Source organism: Amphiprion ocellaris, chromosome 22 (genome assembly GCF_022539595.1).
Source record: "Amphiprion ocellaris isolate individual 3 ecotype Okinawa chromosome 22, ASM2253959v1, whole genome shotgun sequence".
Lineage (NCBI taxonomy): Eukaryota > Metazoa > Chordata > Actinopteri > Pomacentridae > Amphiprion > Amphiprion ocellaris.
The window spans coordinates 7,074,874-7,093,737 of NC_072787.1; the positions used below are offsets into that span (position 1 = coordinate 7,074,874).

The 18,864-nt window shown below is 38.9% G+C and overlaps 1 protein-coding gene across 1 annotated transcript; it reads left to right on the forward strand.

Annotated features, from left to right (window-relative positions):
- The first annotated feature begins 83 nt into the window (after positions 1–83).
- cul2 (cullin 2) lies at positions 84–18,381 on the forward strand. The gene is made up of 21 exons (XM_023262644.3): positions 84–233; positions 1,405–1,543; positions 1,940–2,042; positions 2,149–2,243; positions 4,582–4,687; positions 5,423–5,505; positions 6,912–7,008; positions 7,526–7,636; positions 8,963–9,125; positions 10,446–10,570; positions 10,988–11,095; positions 11,324–11,383; positions 11,522–11,650; positions 11,852–11,938; positions 12,115–12,267; positions 12,536–12,613; positions 12,698–12,764; positions 14,249–14,451; positions 14,579–14,680; positions 14,776–14,892; positions 17,571–18,381. The coding sequence occupies exons 2-21, from the start codon at positions 1,425–1,427 to the stop codon at positions 17,700–17,702; spliced, it is 2,238 nt and encodes a 745-aa protein (XP_023118412.1). The 5' UTR covers positions 84–233; positions 1,405–1,424; the 3' UTR covers positions 17,703–18,381.
- Positions 18,382–18,864: the final 483 nt, after the last annotated feature.

The window sequence follows — 18,864 nt, forward strand, 5'->3', positions numbered from 1 at the left end:
CTCGACAATAACAGATTGTGTAATTTTTAAAAAAAAACTGAATATCTACCAACGACATTTTATCTCGTTAGAAATCAAATATGTATTTTCCGACCAAATTAGACCTCTTTATGCACTTCCCCATTTAACACAATGGTATAACCCAAGAGGTAGGGAAGACCTGTAAGTGAGACAAATCAAGGCTGTGACAGCGGAGAAACCTGACTTTTATAACAAGTAATTACTGTACAGAGGTATGTACTATTTAAAAGTCCTTGCTTGACCTCAGTAACCTGTTTTGCTTAACAGTAGCACAATGTTTTGCCGAGCTGTCAGTGTGAATGTAGGGACATTGCAAAGAAGATGACAATTTGCTAGCGATAGCTGAGCTATCGTTAGCTCCCTGCTAGCCGACTAGCTGGTAGCTGATGCCTCCAAACAGTGCGGACTTGAGCAGGAAGAAGTAGCATGCTAGCTGGAAGCTAGTTAGCCGTTTAGCTCGCCATCCTATTTTGGGATTGGCATTCCGCTAGCTAGTAACCTTAACTTAGTTACATTTATCATGACTGCAAGAAGACTGTTTATTGAGGAACAGTAACGTCTATTTATGGAAGACGAACGTTATAAAATGTAAAGTGCCGAGCAAGAAAAACTGCATGATGATGTTGCAATGTTTTCTGTGACGTGAAATCAACTGGTTTGAATGACGAGAAACAACACAGGGCCTAGTTTCCCCTACTTGGAATGTAATCTATGATTCTTCTGGCACAGACCCAGAAGTTGGTATTAATAATAATTAATACATGTGAAGGTGTCGTCCGGTAAATTTGACGTTATTGTTACTGGTTGATGTTTACCCCGATTCGTTCACAGTTGGTGAACGTTTGTATTAACCCCATGAACTTGACTACAATGTTGAGCTCATCTGTTGCTATCATAGTAATTTGAGCAGATGTTTTCATGCAGGGTAGTTATCGTTCCAGTAGTTTCTGCTGACGTGCATGCACATTTTGCCATATATCTTGACAAATGTGCAGTTTAGGTACTCTTAAATAATGTTATTTTAAAATCTTTATAAAGAGAAATAATATTTGACATTATATTTTAATTAAAAAACACGAGGCTAGGACTTAATTTTGTGATTATTATATATTCAATTAAAAAAAGTCATAAAAATGATTCTTCAAATAAATTTTTGTCACTTTATTGGTTTCTCACCATCCTAAGATGTTTTTCATTTTTGTTGCCACTGTAAACATAGTCTGGCCACATATGTCTGGCTCAATATCTTTAAACAAGCCAAACTGTAGTACTGAATGGTGAATGGTTACACCGTTAATAAAGAAACTGAATGCAAGATCTAAGCAGTTCCCTTTTTAATCCCTTTACTCACTCCTGTATATGTGTGTGTCTTTGTATTGTCAGGCTGAAAGCGAAACTGTACAATGTCCTTAAAGCCGCGGGTGGTGGACTTTGACGAGACATGGAACAAGTTACTGACGACAATCAAGGCTGTTGTGATGCTCGACTATGTGGAGAGAGCCACGTGGAATGATCGGTTCTCGTATCCTTACCAACAGGTTCCATTGAAATATAAACTGCACTACAAGATTTTGGTTTAGGTTTCAAAGCAGAGTTTATGGAGATTACATCACACAGCTGCTCAGTAGAGTAAAGCAGTTTCATGCTTTGTGTAAAGCTGAATGTGTTTGACTTTAAAAAACAAATATTAGTAATTCAGTGAGACACTAATAGTTTGGAAGCATTTTTGCAAGCAGGTACAATGCTTAATGTGTAATGAGCTTTTCATTCAGACAGAACCTGAGAATATAACCATCACTTACTGATACAACTAATGTTATATTTAGTGCATACTACACCTTTATTAACTGTATACATACATGTGTACACAATGAAACAATGTTCATCCTTGTGATTTATCCTTGAACTTTGACACCAGTGACATCTATGCCTTGTGCGTTGCATACCCAGAGCCTCTGGGTGAAAGATTATACACAGAGACCAAGGTCTTTCTTGAGAATCATGTTCGGCAGTTATACAAGGTAAACACTCAAAAAAGCTCTCTAGTGGTTGCAAAAAAGTGCATTTTCTTGTACTCCAGCGTAACCCTGCTTTCCATAATACCTGCAATGTTTGTGTGTATTTTAGAAAGTTCTGGACTCAGAGGAGAAGGTTTTGGTGATGTACCACAGATACTGGGACGAGTACAGCAAAGGAGCTGACTACATGGATTGCTTGTACAGGTAATCCTGCTGCTTTTTATGTCTTTTGTTTCCACTTGATATGCTTATATAGCACTTGTTAACAGTGAGTGGCCTTTTTTTTTCTCCACCTTTATTTTTTTGTAAACACAAGATCACGCAAGTGGAAAAGCAAAAATCTGAACTTCCAGTTTTAATCACATATATTTTTAGTTTGTATTTTAAGTACAAGGTCAGACTTTTTCCTTAAATGGCAAAATGCTGATTGTTTTGTATTACAATGTAGCTGAAGTACTATTGAAGGCTACCAGGTCCAGAGTGAACATAACATGTCTGCAGTCAGCTGGCTGTATTTACTGTTGTGCATTCAAGTAAGGTACGAGCTGATCCATTTGTCCATCTCTGTCAGGTCTTAATTCTTTGAAGCTGGCTCAATGTGTCAGGGTCCTTAGATGCAGAGTGTGCTAATTTTATTCCCTCACAAGCTCCAATAATCCTTCCTACAGTTTATCCACACTTAAAATATTACCTTGAAAAGCATAGTGTGAGGTGCCAACAGGAATTTGGTGTGTCCTGATTTATTCTAAATCAATACTCCCTTGGAGAGCTTTGAGATCTATTTTTATGTGTACTTCCCACCAGACTGGCAGCGCGTACATATGCCTTTGTAATTTATTATGTCAGTGCGAGCAAGAGAGAAAGTAAGTCTCTTGGCTTTAGTAGTGACAGCAGTATTCAGTCCTTATTATAGAAGAGAATTGCATATTGTCCCTTATAAAGCTATTTATGAGATATATTTGTAAGTTCGGGGCCTGTCAGACACTAATCATCATACATTAGAGGTGGACTGATGTCCCAACTGAATCAAAGCATCCCATGAAGACCTTCAATAACAGTTCTTAAGGTTTCATCGCTAGTGTTACTCAACATTAGTTGTTTGATTAGCAGTCTTTTAGCACTTCATGCTGCTGTTTCATGCTTGTAAAAGTTTGATTTTGAGAGAGAAATCAGGCATGTGATAGCTATACCGTGGATAGAGACAGTTGACACAGCTGTGAAAACTACAGGCCATTTAAGACGGACTGGATCAGCTTGATGATGAGTGTTAGTCTGTCTGGAAGTAGATCTGCTGGTAACTTGCTCTTTGCATATTTTTGACAAATACAAGAGCTAATGAAACACACTTACAGTAGATGCATTTCAGCATTAGAGTATCCACCGTATGAACTGGTGACAGTACAAAATGAATCTGCTTCATTGCAATACTAAAGCTTTTCCAATGAGAGCTGCAATAGCTCTGTTCTGTTAGCTCTGCTAACTGTTAACCATGCGCACCAGCTGGCAAAATCTCATTGTGTGTCTACCGTTTGGTGCCACGCAGGTAGTGCACGGTGGTATTATCAGAGCTTTTTGCTGATTCCTACAGGGGGTTGATGACAGCAGTGAGACACAAACAAGCAGTAAATGTGTGGGCTGTGAAAACAAAACAGTGTGCTAAAATACTCTGTAGAGCTGCATGCTTCAGTAAAAGAAGTAATTTTAACACTTCCAAAGAGGAACTGTGCTCTGACCACCACCAAAAAAATTAACAACTCGAAGATTAGGAAGGGTTACTTCATTCATATATTAAGTTAGTATTATACAATTTTATATGTGTTTGACAATTGTTAATAAGCCATTTGTAATCTTTAAGACAGACATGAATTGCTTGTGTACATTAGTACCAGTTAATGATAGCAGTTATTAGCAGTTATTAATACTAATGTCTGCATTTGGGTAACCATTTCATGTCAACACAGCCATTGATTTGGCTGGAAGGAGTATGTAGTTAAAGATAAGAAAAGAAGATAAGAAAGCTCTATTGTCATTATACACAGTGTACAATGAAATTCCGGAAATTAAACCTCTTCAATAAAATATAACTGGAATATTGATTAATCTCTGATTTCCTGAAATGCTAGACATAAATTCTTATAGCCTTCCTCTGTAGGGAACATAACTCTGCGAAGTAGTAAACAGTGTTTCTGGAATATTATTCATGTATTGAATGTTTTCTGAAAATGCTTTGGTTGGTAGTGCATCACACAGCAGCAATTGGTGAGCATCAGTTGTAGCTTCATATTGCTAACTCCAATTGACAAAAACTTGTAGCAAGTTGCTGTTTCGCTGTTAGTTTGAATACACCATTAGTGTGTCAAAAGAATGACAGTCTAACAAAGCCTCCATGAGTGACTGAACTTAGTAACTGGAGGCCCAAAGGCATTCTTGTAGTATTAGTGTTCCTTGACACATACATGAGACATGAGATTACTCCTACTTCAAGTCCTTGAGATGCAGTTGATGTCTTAACATCTTAACCTCCCCTTGTCACATTGTTTAGGTATCTCAACACTCAGTTCATCAAGAAGAACAAACTAACAGAAGCAGACCTGCAGTACGGCTATGGAGGAGTGGACATGAATGAGCCACTCATGGAGATCGGAGAGGTACTGACTCATTTTCTCACTTGGGCATAAAAAAAATTTCCTGCACACCTACACTGATCGACCACAACATTAAAACCACTGACATGTGAAGTGCACGGCATTGATTATGTTGTTACAATACAACATTTTTCTGAGAAACCTCGTGTCCTGACATTGTGGATGTTACTTCGACACATACCACCTACCTACACATTGTTGCAGTCCTTGTACAACTCATCATGTCAGCAGCACTCACCTGTGCCAGTGACCTCCCTCAGCAAGACGGTGCAACTGCGCAACTCCAGAAACTGCTTAGTTATGGCTTGAGGAACACAACAAAGAGCCCAACATGAACAAGCCTCCAAACTCCCTAGATCCCAATCTGACTGAACACCTGTGGATGCACCAAAACAACTCCAACCCAGAGAGGGCCTAACCCACAACTCAAAGGACATAAAAGATCCACTGTCAATGTCTTAGACACCTCATGCCCCAACCTGTTTTAACAGTACAAGGGAGACCTATACAATATTATGCAGGTGGTTTTAATATGGTGGCTGGGTGGTGCATATTTTTACACCCACTAGGGTAAACATAGATACAAATAAAAACAGTACACACACAGAATGATGGAGAGGTTAGTGGGGTTCAACATCTGTGATTCATACTCATGTATATATATTTTTTTTACACTGTCTCTCCCAAATAACCTTTCTGCGTTTTGCTAATAAATTGTCTTTTCATTTGTCATTGCAGTTGGCGCTAGACATGTGGAGGAAGTTAATGATCGAGCCCCTTCAGGCTGTCCTCATCCGGATGTTGCTAAATGAAATCAAAAAGTACGTTTCTCATGCACACCGAGCTATAATGAGTATTACCTCATTCTGCACTATGATTTTTTTTATCTTGGCATTCCTATTTGGGAGATATTTTACTCATCTATATTCCACTTTTTTTTCTTTGATTCTCTATTACCTATTTCCTAGGGCTCCATATTGGTAATGTCTGTACTAGAGATATCGTTATACCAAAAATCTGGCAGTAGGAGCCAACACCATTGAAATTTTATGATTCAGAAACCGAATGTAATACAAAAACCAAAAATCAAGTAAAATTAATATATTTTGAAATAGACTCTTTGGTTTAAAGAAACTGCAGTGAACACACTGTGCACAAAATTATATTTTGACAGCTGAATAATAATGACGGTAGCTTACTAAAGGTATGAGCAACACCCAACTTACCTTATAACTTATTGATCCTTTAGCCTAAGCAAGATAAAATTCACCTTACACTGTTTTCTATATACAGATCTGGACACCTGTTTTTGACAAGACACAACGAATCGATAATGAAATTCGTTGCCAACGATTTTTATTATCGATTTTTATCGATTCGTTATTGCAGCCCTACATCAAACAATCTCCATTAGGCCAAGTGCAATATATTCGTAATTTATCAAACGATTAAAGCCAGCAGTTCAGTTGTAGACGTGCACAACGTAACACCACATTTCACTGTTAGTAGCAGCACTGAGGACATAGCCATCTTGTTTGAAAAGGCTTTACTGGGATTGTCACTGGACAGCACATAGAGTGGGCTTGGTGTTCATTGTGAGCACTTCATGACGTTCTGTTTATTGATCTGTACATTGTGAGCAGAGAAGTTGAAGTTGATTCTGGCTTGGCAGGAATGCCAACAGAAACATGTAGTGTGAGTTAACACGTTACATGTTTGAAAAAAATGGTATAGCACAATGTGTGTCCAGCTTTTAAGGCTACCTTGCTGGCATGCTACAGCTGATGGCAACAACCACTGCAGTGCCAAAACACTACAGGTGGAACATAGGCATAAGAGTTTTTGTTGTGGGAATGAGCACATTGACAAAAATAGACTTACGACAGTAATTGTTTGGATCATGGGGTTTAACCAAACACTGCAGACCCAACAATTTAGGACAAATACACATACTGTTGCGCTCCTGTTGTTTGCCAGTATCTCCAATACATAAATCAGCTACAGTATCTTTGGTAAGTACGGTGCTTTTGGAAAGACACGTTTCATAATGCTTTAAGAGTTTTGGCATTGACTTGGTCCTATCAGTTGTTAAGGCACCCCTGGTCTGGACACATGGTCTAATTTTGTGTATTTAAAAAAACCAGCTTTTTCACCAAAGTAACAATTCCAGTACCCTGCAATTCTGTCAAACCATAAGACCTTAAAACAAATTCATCATGTCTTACAGTGATCGTTGTGGCGAGAATCCCAACCAGAAGGTAATCCATGGGGTCATCAACTCCTTTGTTCATGTTGAACAGTACAAGAAGAAGTTTCCACTAAAGGTGAGACATCACATAACTCTGTCACAGTTTTTACAGTAGTTATATGTACACTGCTGTTCAAAAGTTTGGGGTCACCCAGGCAATTTCATGTTTTCTATGAAAACTCGCACTTTCATTCATGTGCCAACATATTTGTACAAGGGTTTTCTAATTATCAATAAGCCTTTCAACACAATTAGCTAACACAATGTAGCATTGGAACACAGAAGTGATGGTTGCTGGAAATGTTCCTCTGTACCCCTATGGCGATATTCCATTAAAAATTAGCCGTTTCCAGCTAAAAGAGTCATTTACCACATTAACAATGTCAAGACTGGAATTCTGATTCATTTAATGTCATCTTCATTTTAAAAAGCTGCTTTTCTTTCAAAAATAAGGACATTTCTAAGTGACCCCAAACTTTTGAACAGTAGTGTATTTAAAGGAGTTATTTTGCATTATCCACAAAAATACAGTAGCCACCTGTGTATAAGCCTGTATACAGCATTGTGTGCCATATTTTCTTTCTGTGTTGCAGTTTTATCAGGAAATCTTTGAAGGGCCATTTCTGACAAAAACAGGAGAGTATTACAAACAGGAAGCCTCCAATCTACTGCAGGAATCCAACTGCTCACAGTATATGGAGAAGGTAGGAGAGATGGAGAGATAATGAAAGTATGTGAATGCTGGATAGGTTCAAGTTGCCATGTACAATCTCCTGCAGTTAGCACGTTTTACGTTTGTTGTCGTTTTTTAGTTGTCTGTGTTCTGCATGGATTTAAAAACCTAAAATGTAGCTCAGTTGGTTTGGGTATAATCAGTGTTGGATTTCTGATTACTATGCATGTGTTTGCATTCACTTAAGGCCTATGTGTGTGAACTGTCAGGTCATGTCAGTGTGGTGACATAAGGGTTTTAATCTAAGTCTTAGCTCGAGCATTGACCCACTAAGACTGATATCATAGTCCCCCGGGCAACTTCAGCTGCCACAACTTCCCTCTCTCACTCTCTCCCTTTCTTTATTTCTCTCTGACATTTATTCAGTCTGGCATTAATCAGAATTATCTGATACATTTATCCCTCCAGCCTATAAACAGGATCATCATTAAAGCTTTAAGAGGCATTAGGACAGCATGCCTTACTCTCCTGTTTGATCTATCAGTGTGTTGTCAAGTTAATATGAAGATTGATCCGTGATATGACTGTTAAAGAGCGCCACCGTCTCTATAGCTCTCTACAGTACCCTCCTGTCTGGACAAGCTCCGTCACAATCACACATTTATCTGATCCAGTTTAAAACTGGAGATGCATACTTTTTGCTCCTTCCTTATTGATTTTTTGCATGCTACATGTATCAGACAAGTTTGTACTTAACGCTACATAAAGAGACTTTACGTAAAAACCTCAACTGTCCTTTCACCCAAGAGCTTTGCGGCCAAAGTATTTTGTAGAGAATGCCAGTTTTAGGATATCTGTGTGTCTTGAAAGGTTTAAAAGTTACAGTCAAGTGCAGTGTTTCATAATGAGTTGTTATGGAGTGTGTGGTTTACTATATAATTTCCCTGGATACATCTGTAAAATTAGCTGTGCACACTGCTACTGATACACAGAGAAGACACGGACAGATGATTTATTTTGCATGACAGACTGCTATGGATATCTGAGCAAGAGCGCAAGACTTCCTGCCTTAAGTCAAAACTTAAGGCAGGAAGTAGTATGTCCTAATTGAATGCATGTTATATGCAATATTCTGCACTTTCTTAGAGAAACTGCAGTATGTAGTGTGAAAGGAAAAAGAAAAAAGTATGCAATATACAACACAGGATTAGTTATGATACAAAAATGATGTATATATTTTTCTAGTCTTTGTTAAAAATTAACCCACAGATACATTGTTCTGTATTTTATTTAAATGAAACCAAACCACCTAAACTAAATGATCTGCCCCTGCCTTTGCATTGTTTTCTGCCTCCAGGTGTTGGCGCGGTTGAAAGACGAAGAGGTGAGATGTCGGAAGTACCTGCACCCCAGCTCCTATGCCAAAGTCATCCACGAATGCCAGCAGAGGATGGTGGCAGATCATTTGCAGTTCCTGCATGGGGAATGCCAGAGCATTATTCGGCAGGAGAAGAGAGAAGGTCAGTTCACTCTTTTCTTTTATGTCCTATTCAGGGCTCCAGACTAACTTTTTCACTGGTAGCACCAGTGCAGCCAACTTCCTCATTGGGTTGTACCTCTCACCTTGTTACAGGCAAAACACATCACTTGCCGAACATTTTCTTATCGATAGACACTACAATTCACGAATGTTCCCTAAATGCCCCTCATTGCAGGCTGCAGTAGCTGCTGCTTGGTAGCTGCAGTGCTCAGATAGGTGTGTGACCAAAAATTATTTTTGAAAAGAGTTAAACTAGGGCATTGTAATGTCAGATTTGTCCCAGATGAAACAGAGTGATTTTTTTCTACATGCTGTTTTTTCTATGAGCGGAAAAAACAGCACATGTTGGTGCACTACTCATTTCACGAGAAGAACGCATTTTTAAATGTAAATACCAAAGTTATAAAAGTACTACTTTCCAACACTTTGGTTAATGCAGTAGCTGCCTGTGCCAGTTAGAGTGACACCAGTACAGCTTAATTATCATCATGCCCTCGCACAATGTGACCGCTTGACATTTTAACTCGCGCACTCTCAAAAAAAGGTCTCAAAAGTGACCATTTTGGTCGCAGTCTGGAGCCCTGGTCCTAATGCTTGTTTTCCTGATAGGCAATTCCAGAGATCCCTCTGAGAGAACAACTACACCTTTTCACAACTTTGAAGTCACCCGACTTAATGCAGACTGCTTGGTCTAAATGATATATTGTTTAAGCTGATTTTTTAATGTTTATTTAGAGGAAGCTCCAGACTAAATGACAGTGTGTCAAACAAGACGTCTGTCTGGCTGCATTTTGTTAAAACAGATTCCCGAGAGGTTGAGCGTAAACTTTTCAAACAGCAGTGTGCATAACACAGCTCAACAGTAGGCTAGCTTGTCTGTGTTGAATTCCTCAGTAGTTCTTGTGCTGATGATTAGAAGTTGATCAAGTTTGTTCTTTGAAATCATATGAGTATGGGCAGGTGCACACTGGTCAGGTCTGAGCCTGTTGTTACTTTTTCAGTAAAATAACCCATTTCAAATGATTTAATGTGCTGCAAATACTAGCTTTTTATATTTACTTCTAATTAATTTCTGCTAATAAGGCTAACTGGTAGAGTGCACTCACTGGACTGTGGACCATTTAGTTCATGTAGAGCTACTCTGTTGATTTTTGGTTGAAGAGTAGGTACAATTTTGTTTGGTTAACTATAGCCCTATTTTTCATAAAGCATATTCATTTATATATGCTGCTACACAGTACACACATTGCACTGGGTAACTGAGATCAAACTGTGTATCTTGTTGTTTTGTTTTGTCTAGACATGGCCAACATGTACACCCTGTTACGGGCTGTGTCCAATGGTTTGCCTCACATGATCCAGGAGCTGCAGGTCCATATTCACAATGAGGGCATCCGAGGCACCAGTAACCTCTCTCAGGAAAATGTGAGTAATGCAGCAGTGTGCGTGCATATGCACATCTCCATCTGTGCACACTGCAGAATTACAGGGTCCCCTTGAAATAGCATTGGAAGGTTTATTCTTCATTTCTCAATTGTTTTGCATTTAACACAGGTTGTTGCACTGCTAAAACTTGAAAAATAGCCTAATTTGACAGATATGACAAAACACTGCATGCTAAACCTTGATCCTAACTTTGTTCTGTCTTTTGTGAGGTATAATTAGAGCATTGCCATTTCAGTTTTCTTCTGAGAGCTGTGTCTTTAGCTGTCTTTTGTTTAAATGCAGGTGTTAATATTTTTTATTATTATTAATATTATTATTATTGTTATTGTTGTTGTTATTATTTTGACTCTCAGAAATGTCCTAACTAATCGATCTTTGTCTCTCCGACTCCTCCAGATGCCGACCCTGTTTGTGGAGTCAGTGCTGGAGGTTCACAGTAAATTTGTTCAGCTCATTAACACAGTTCTAAATGGAGATCAGCACTTCATGAGTGCACTCGATAAGGTATTAAACTCCAGACTCGAATAGCTGATGCCTCATTGAAAACATAAAGTTGTATCCGTCATTAGATGAAAAGAGTGAGGTTTTTGACAAGTTCTTTTTGCCAGTATACATTCTGTAACTGCTAAATTACACTTATATATGTGTTAAATGTATAATTATGTGAATGTATTAATGCTTGTTTCGCAATTCAAATGGTTTGACTGAATGTGTTTATTTGATGTCTGTCAGGCTTTGACGTCTGTGGTGAACTTCAGGGAGCCCAAGTCCATCTGCAAAGCCCCTGAGCTCGTAAGTACACAGCACAGGCATACACACACACACACACACACACACACACACACACACGCGCGCACACACACACACACACAGGGTATTATATACACAGTGCTTTGATCAGGTCATGTCCCTCCTGGTGTCTCTGTCCAGCTGGCGAAATACTGTGACAATCTGCTGAAAAAGTCTGCAAAGGGAATGACCGAAAATGAGGTGGAGGATAAGCTGACCAGCTTCATCACAGTGTTCAAGTACATAGATGACAAGGACATCTTTCAAAAGGTAATGAGAAGGCCTCTTATGCTGGAGCATAGCAAAAACTGTTTTTTGTGGGATAATATATTGTCACATTTTGATGAACCAGTCACACATCTGAGTGGTTTTTAGCTTAAAATAGTTCAAAAAGTTTTTGTCTCATCGTGTGTCCATATTTAGTATCTTCAACAGTCCCAAAATACTCATCGTCTCCTCTGTTTTCTGCAGTTTTACGCCAGAATGTTAGCAAAGCGGTTAATACACGGTTTATCATTGTCAATGGATTCAGAAGAAGCCATGATCAACAAACTAAAGGTAAATCACAGCTGGACGTTATTAACGAAGATGTTTGATGTGACGGTGCCTGTGTCTCCTTTATGATGCACCAAGATTGTGTTTTTTTCCCCCACTTTTCTCATTTTTGTTTACTGTTTTTCATCTTCTTCATCACTCTGTTCATACGCTCTCTGTCCTCCTCCTTAACCTTACAGCAAGCTTGTGGCTATGAGTTTACCAGCAAACTACACAGAATGTACACAGACATGAGCGTTAGCGCCGACCTCAACAACAAGTTCAACAATTTCATCAAGACACAGGAGACGGTGGTGGACCTGGGGATCAGCTTCCAGATCTATGTATTACAGGTCTGTAAGGAGAACTCTGATATGACTTTCATACCAGCTGGCATAGGATTTAAGATAAAGTCTTGTTTGGGAGTTTTGGTCTTGTTATCTCCACCTTCACATGCGGGTTTAAAAATGACAGTATTATGAGCATTGCTGCATATTTTAGTTTCTAGCCCCATCACTATATTTTCCCTGACTTCAGCTGTTTAGTTCTACCAGTTGCTGATTGTGTGTCACATTTTCAGTATAAATAGATAATGTTGTGGTATATGCTATTGCTTCGCAGGCTGGAGCTTGGCCTCTCACACATGTTCCCTCCTCCACATTCGCCATCCCTCAAGAACTAGAGAAGAGCGTGCAGATGGTGAGCGCTCTGCTGAATTTAAAAAGAATGAAACTAATCAGGACCACATTGTGGGGTAACCTTTCCTTTTACCTTCCTTTACAGTTTGAGTTGTTCTATAATCAGCACTTCAGTGGGAGGAAGTTGACCTGGCTGCACTATCTCTGCACAGGTAACACAAATATGCAAGGATTATGTAAGATTTAAGATAATCATGTACCATTTTCAGCACAGACCTGGATGTGTGACTGCAGCAGAGGAGTAGTTGTGTATAGCTGTGCATGGCAACACTATGGGGTGTTTCTGTTTAGTTTCCTTAGTTTATTTGTTGCACTTATTTTTCCTAGATATCCTAAATTGCACAGTGGCGACTTGTTTTCTTGCATGTTGACTTACATATTTGTGGAAGTGACAATAAAACTCAGTTTGAACAGTCAAATTGGTGAATCCACAGAGATGCTCAAATGTACCAGTCACAAACATATCAGTGTCACAACCAATTGGGATTATTTGTATGACAAAAACACAGTGGTCCCTCGCCTTGCAGTCTCACTGTATCGCGGATTTTGAAATTACATTTGGTATCGTGGATTTTTCACTATATCATTGGATTTTGCGGTATATAGGTATTGAAGAACAACGCTGGAGAAAGGATATCTACTTTTTATGCACTCTGCATATGACAGATGATTTTATGTTTACACACAGAGAGATCAGCACTGTAGAAAATGTGCAGGAAGTCATCAAACACGCTACACTTCACACTCACGGTCCTGACAACAAAACACTTTACCAAACTAACCAGGCTGGCTAAACCACAAAAACACAACAAAACACAAACACTTAATAACACTGCAACCCTAACATAAACCACAATAATGACATTTAAACCCCCAACACCTCAAACTCCCATGATGCATTGTAGCACAACAGTTCAGTCATAGCGACCAACTCTGCGATCGCTACATTATTTCAGTTATTTTTGTGGTAAAATAAACATTTCCTAGCCTAAAAAATTGAAAACAATATTACAAGACAAGAATAAAATAAAAATAATAATTAAAACATATTAAAAGAATATTTAATGTACGGTAAATAAAATGCGTAGCGTACAGTGCTGAGCTGTGATTGGCTCAGAGACTGTAGCATCAGTCTCCTCTGTCTCCTGTGTGTAGCAGCATTCAGCATCTGGCCTTGTGTGATCGCTGCGCATAGTGTTGCTCTGCAGTGTTGTGTGGTGTGTGGGGAGGGTTTATAAAGCCTTCAAATATATATAAATAATAAATATGGTCACTGCTTCTCAGATTTTCGTCTATCTGGGGTCTGGAACGTAACCCCCGCGATAGACAAAGGACCACTGTACATCCACTATATCATTATGCAGTTAATAGCTGGATAAATACAATTTAGCAGGGTTTACAAGTTAAGGTGTTTAATGGGGTAAGCTATGTGTCATCATACATAAATCCAAGCAAAAAATAGCGATAGAGATCTCACCACTATAGTTGAATTTTTACAACAACTCCAGTGGACACTCCTTAATGAATGACAATAAGTGGCAAATTATTTTCTTGTTGTGTAAATGCAGTGAAGTGGAGTTTTCAAACCAGCAAGGTCTGACGTTGTATGTTGGTTTTGTTTCCCCTCGTCACACAGGTGAGGTGAAGATGAACTACCTGTCCAAGCCCTACGTTGCCATGGTGACCACCTACCAGATGGCCGTACTGCTGGCCTTCAACAACAGCCAGACGGTGACCTACAAGGAGCTGCAGGACGGCACCCAGATGAACGAGAAGGAGCTACAGAAGACCATCAAGTCTCTGCTGGACGTCAAGATGCTCAACCACGACTCACAAAAGGTTAGCTGCCATGTGGAATATAACACTGAAGGGGTGGCTGGGTAGTCTGCAGACCACTAACCTTATTCCAGACGTGAAAAGGAATGCCGATTGTTTGAAGACAGAATGCTTTCCCCTTTGTTCACAGGAGGAGATTGAGGTCGAGTCCACATTTTCACTAAATATGAGTTTCACCAGTAAAAGGACAAAATTCAAGATCACAACATCAATGCAGAAAGACACACCACAGGTCAGACAATCTATCTCTCTCAGTCTTTTCTCAAGTAATCTGCAGTATATTTGTGTAGTCTCTTAAGACTCGCCACATGTCTGTCTCATGTTTAGGAAATGGAGCAGACGAGGAGCGCTGTAGACGAAGACCGCAAAATGTATTTACAAGCTGCTATAGTGAGAATCATGAAAGCTCGCAAGGTGCTCCGACACAATGCCCTCATCCAGGAGGTGAGTGGAAACCATCTCACTTCAAGACATTTTCTGAATCCACTTGAACTAGATTGATGGAAACGAACAGGGAAATAGCTTGTACATACATGCCACTCAAAGAACAAGCTTTTCATTGAGGTAGATGTCAAAGAGATTTACAGGGAATTTGGTCATATGAGGAGGGATTAAGTTTGTAATGAAGGGTTGCTGGAAGTCAGAGCAGTAAAACAGGTTGTACACTTTTAATAGACATACAAAGTAACATGTCATCAGATGTTTAGGTAGAGGAAAGAAATATGCATGTGCCCCACAGAATGTATGTGTGCTGCAGCATGTATGTGAGTGGTAAATTCTTTGTGGTGAGGTAACGTTATGATAAAGCGATCTGTTTGGAATGACATTCTAAGCCTTTGGGATCATGTCGGAGCACATCTGCAGTGAAAATAACACGTCTGTCAGCTGACACCAACAACAACACACTATAGATGCAGATTTACATTTGCTAAGTTGGGTAACGCATAGCTTGATTACCATGTCCCCGCTTCACTCCTGCCTTCTACTTGTTGTGGACTAGAGTTTAGATAACTTTCAAGAATTCTCTCTGCACTGAGGAATACAAAATGATTATATTAGAAGCATCTGAACTGCATCTAATGTCTCCATTATCAGTTGAGCCCTTTTTTCCCATAATTATTAAATAATTATTCTGTCTGAAAATCTCAGGAGACAGTGAACATTACTACATATCTCCTTTACAGCAAATCCCCCCATTTGACAAGCTAGAACCAGCATGATATTTAAGTTATACATACTACCAGAGAGAGGTTCAAGGGATAGAAATGTTGGCCTGTCTCGGCATAGATTTGATAGATTGTCATGAGTTTTTACATTCATGGTGCCTGAAGGATAAATCTATTCACTTTGGTGTTCCTACTTGACAGATATCAGCTTGTTGGTGGCAGGTGGTTATTTAGTGTCTAAAAATTTCTATGTGATGGATGTCACTGATGTTCATAGCCCCTTTTAAGAGGAATAATATTTCTTTAACTTTCCCATTCGTCTCAGCTGTACTTTGCCTTCAGTGCTGAACAGGAAATGTTAGCATGCTAGCATTTAGATCTGAAGTCCTCTCTGCATGGAGCTAGAATTACATGGGGATCTCATGTGATTTACAATTTAACCCCCTATATCGACACTACCATTCAATAGTCTGGGGTCACCCAGACAATTTCATGTTTTCCATGAAAACTCACACTTTTATTCATGTGCTAACATAACTGCACAAGAGTTTTCGAATCATCAATTAGCCTTTCAACACCAGCTAAAAAAAAGTAGCATTAGAACACAGGAGTGATGGTTGTTGGAAATGTTCCTCTGTACCCCTATGGAGATATTCCATTAGAAATAGGTCGTTTCCAGCTAGAATAGTCATTTACCACATTAACAATGTCTAGATCCTGGATTTCTGATTAATTTAATGTTATCTTCATTGAAAAAAACTGTTTTTCTTTCAAAAATAAGGATTTTTATAAGGTCCCCAAACTTTTGAACACTAGTGTGTTTCCTGTAATGCATTCTCATAGAATAAGTAATTTCTGTGTTTCACTTACATGTACTAACATTGTCCACAGATATGTCAATAGACTGCCAGTAACTGTTTAGCGTGTGGAATGTATGTTGCATGTTTTCCATCTAAATATCCTTTGTTTTCGCTCTTCTGATGGATTTAAACTTTCTGAGTCTTCAAGAAAGTTTAGCTGACAGTTAATCTTTAAACAAATAGTCAAAATGAACAATTTAATAGCCTTTTTCTGTTTTGTTTTTTTTACATCACCATTAGTTTTAGATTATTGCCATTGATATTTCACTGCCACCTTTTTGCTGTACATCACACAAATTTCCCTCTCCCAGTTATTGTACTCTCCAGGGCTGAACAATTGATCCAAATATTATCCAGTTGCAATATGTACAAGTGCAATATACAGATCACGAGCAGAAATTATTTGGTAAATATAAAATGTGTGCTACAAGTAATGTGGCATTACAGAAAACTTATTCTACAGTTGTAATGAATCCTGGTGGTTTGGTTGAGACCGCTGCAAAAATCATAACACCAGAAAAAAAAAATCAGTGGAAAAGAAATGAAAAAAACATTACCCTTCCCAATAGCAATGTAACTCACATAACAACTGCAATATCTTCAACGATAATCACTAGATGATTTTCTTTTGCATGTTTTTCAGCCTTAGTGTTCTCCGTTTCCATTTGGCTTAGATGCTTGTCAATATCCAGTTTACTGAATATTTCAAGTTAATGGCCTTGATATAAACAGTTGGTGCCATTAAGCCACAGTAGAAGAGGGGGCCACAAACAGTGGAAAAAGATATGGAGATAGTGATGGAAATATGACTGTTCTGTTCGCATCATCCAGCTGTTGTCAGGGGAAGGGAAATTATTCTAACAATTATGCATACTGCGGGGTCACCTCAATTAGCTGAGATCAGGCAATTATGTAATAACTGTGACAGGCCTAGTTAGATGCTTAATTTATCTGAAAAAGTAATTTGTTAAGAATGAAAAATGTACATTCTGCAGATATTATTTCAGCAGTGGCAGACCTGTGTGGCAGTACTCTTCTTTCTGTTTGTAATATTTGAGTAACTTCTGCATCATTTCTCAATCATTCCTGTGTGCAGGTCATCAATCAGTCCAAAGCCAGGTTCAACCCCAGTATCAGCATGATCAAGAAGTGCATCGAGGTGCTCATCGACAAGCAGTACATTGAGCGAAGCCAGACCTCGGCAGACGAATACAGCTACGTCGCATAGGCAGAGGAGCCGAGCCAGGGAGCGCTTCCACACAGGACATTAACCCGTGTGACTGACTGGCAGATACAGGTTTAAAACGTGAAGCAAACAACAAAACAGACTCATTCATCCATTTAGGTTTTTGGACTGTTGCTGTCCGCTGTGATCCCGTGCGGTGACTGAAGCAGGACTGGTGCCTCCGTCTTTGAAAACAAGAGAGGTCATCGCGTCACATCAGACAGACAGCTGACACCACCACCCATACGGCCCTCCTCCCGACCCCACCCACGTTCTGATTTTTAAGCTGTTTACAACATCACCAGTGCCACGCACCTGTGCGTCAATTAAGATAAAGAAAAATGCCTATAGCTGTTTGAGAGGAAAGAGCTGATAAACATACTAGTCGACAGAAAATACGTGGAAAAAAGAAAACCGGGGAAAGAATTAGTTGTGACATCAATGACACATTGGTGGCTACACATAAAAAAAAAAAAAAACATGCTTTCTTTTCTCACATTTGCAGTTGTTGTGTGTTTATTTTTTCTTTGTTAAATGTACTGAAGTTAGGAAAAATATTGTAATAAAACTGGTATACTGACTATTGTATCTACTTTCAAATGTAAAGAAAAAATGAGGTGACAAACATGATCCTGCTGCTTGTCAAATAAATAAATAAAAACACTGAAGGGTTTTATGTAAACATTTGTCAAGTGTATCCATTTGAGAAATTTGGAGATTGTTTGTCATTGAATGTATGCTCCATTAATGAAGTTTCATTATTACAGATTTTGCAGGTGTAACGTCTACTGGCAGTGTTGGCTCATTTCCTCATCATTGATGTGTTTTATCAGTAAGCTGATCGATCAAACGACTGATTTACTGCATCCAGATCTAATCTGATTAAACACATGAATTGATGATTGCATCCCTGACAAAAGGTGGCTGTGGAGAGAAGAAAACAGTTCCCTTAAAAAGATTTTTTTCTGTGAGTCTGCACATTTTAATATTCTAGTGTAAATGGTAGAATAATCGTGCATATTAAATATTTGAGTGCACATGGCAAAATAATCGTGCATATATTACATATTCTAGTGGAAATAGTAAAATTATTGAGCACATTAAATTATGTCGTGTAAGTGGTGAATAACTGTAAATGTATCTGAGGGTAGTAATAACTGAAGCG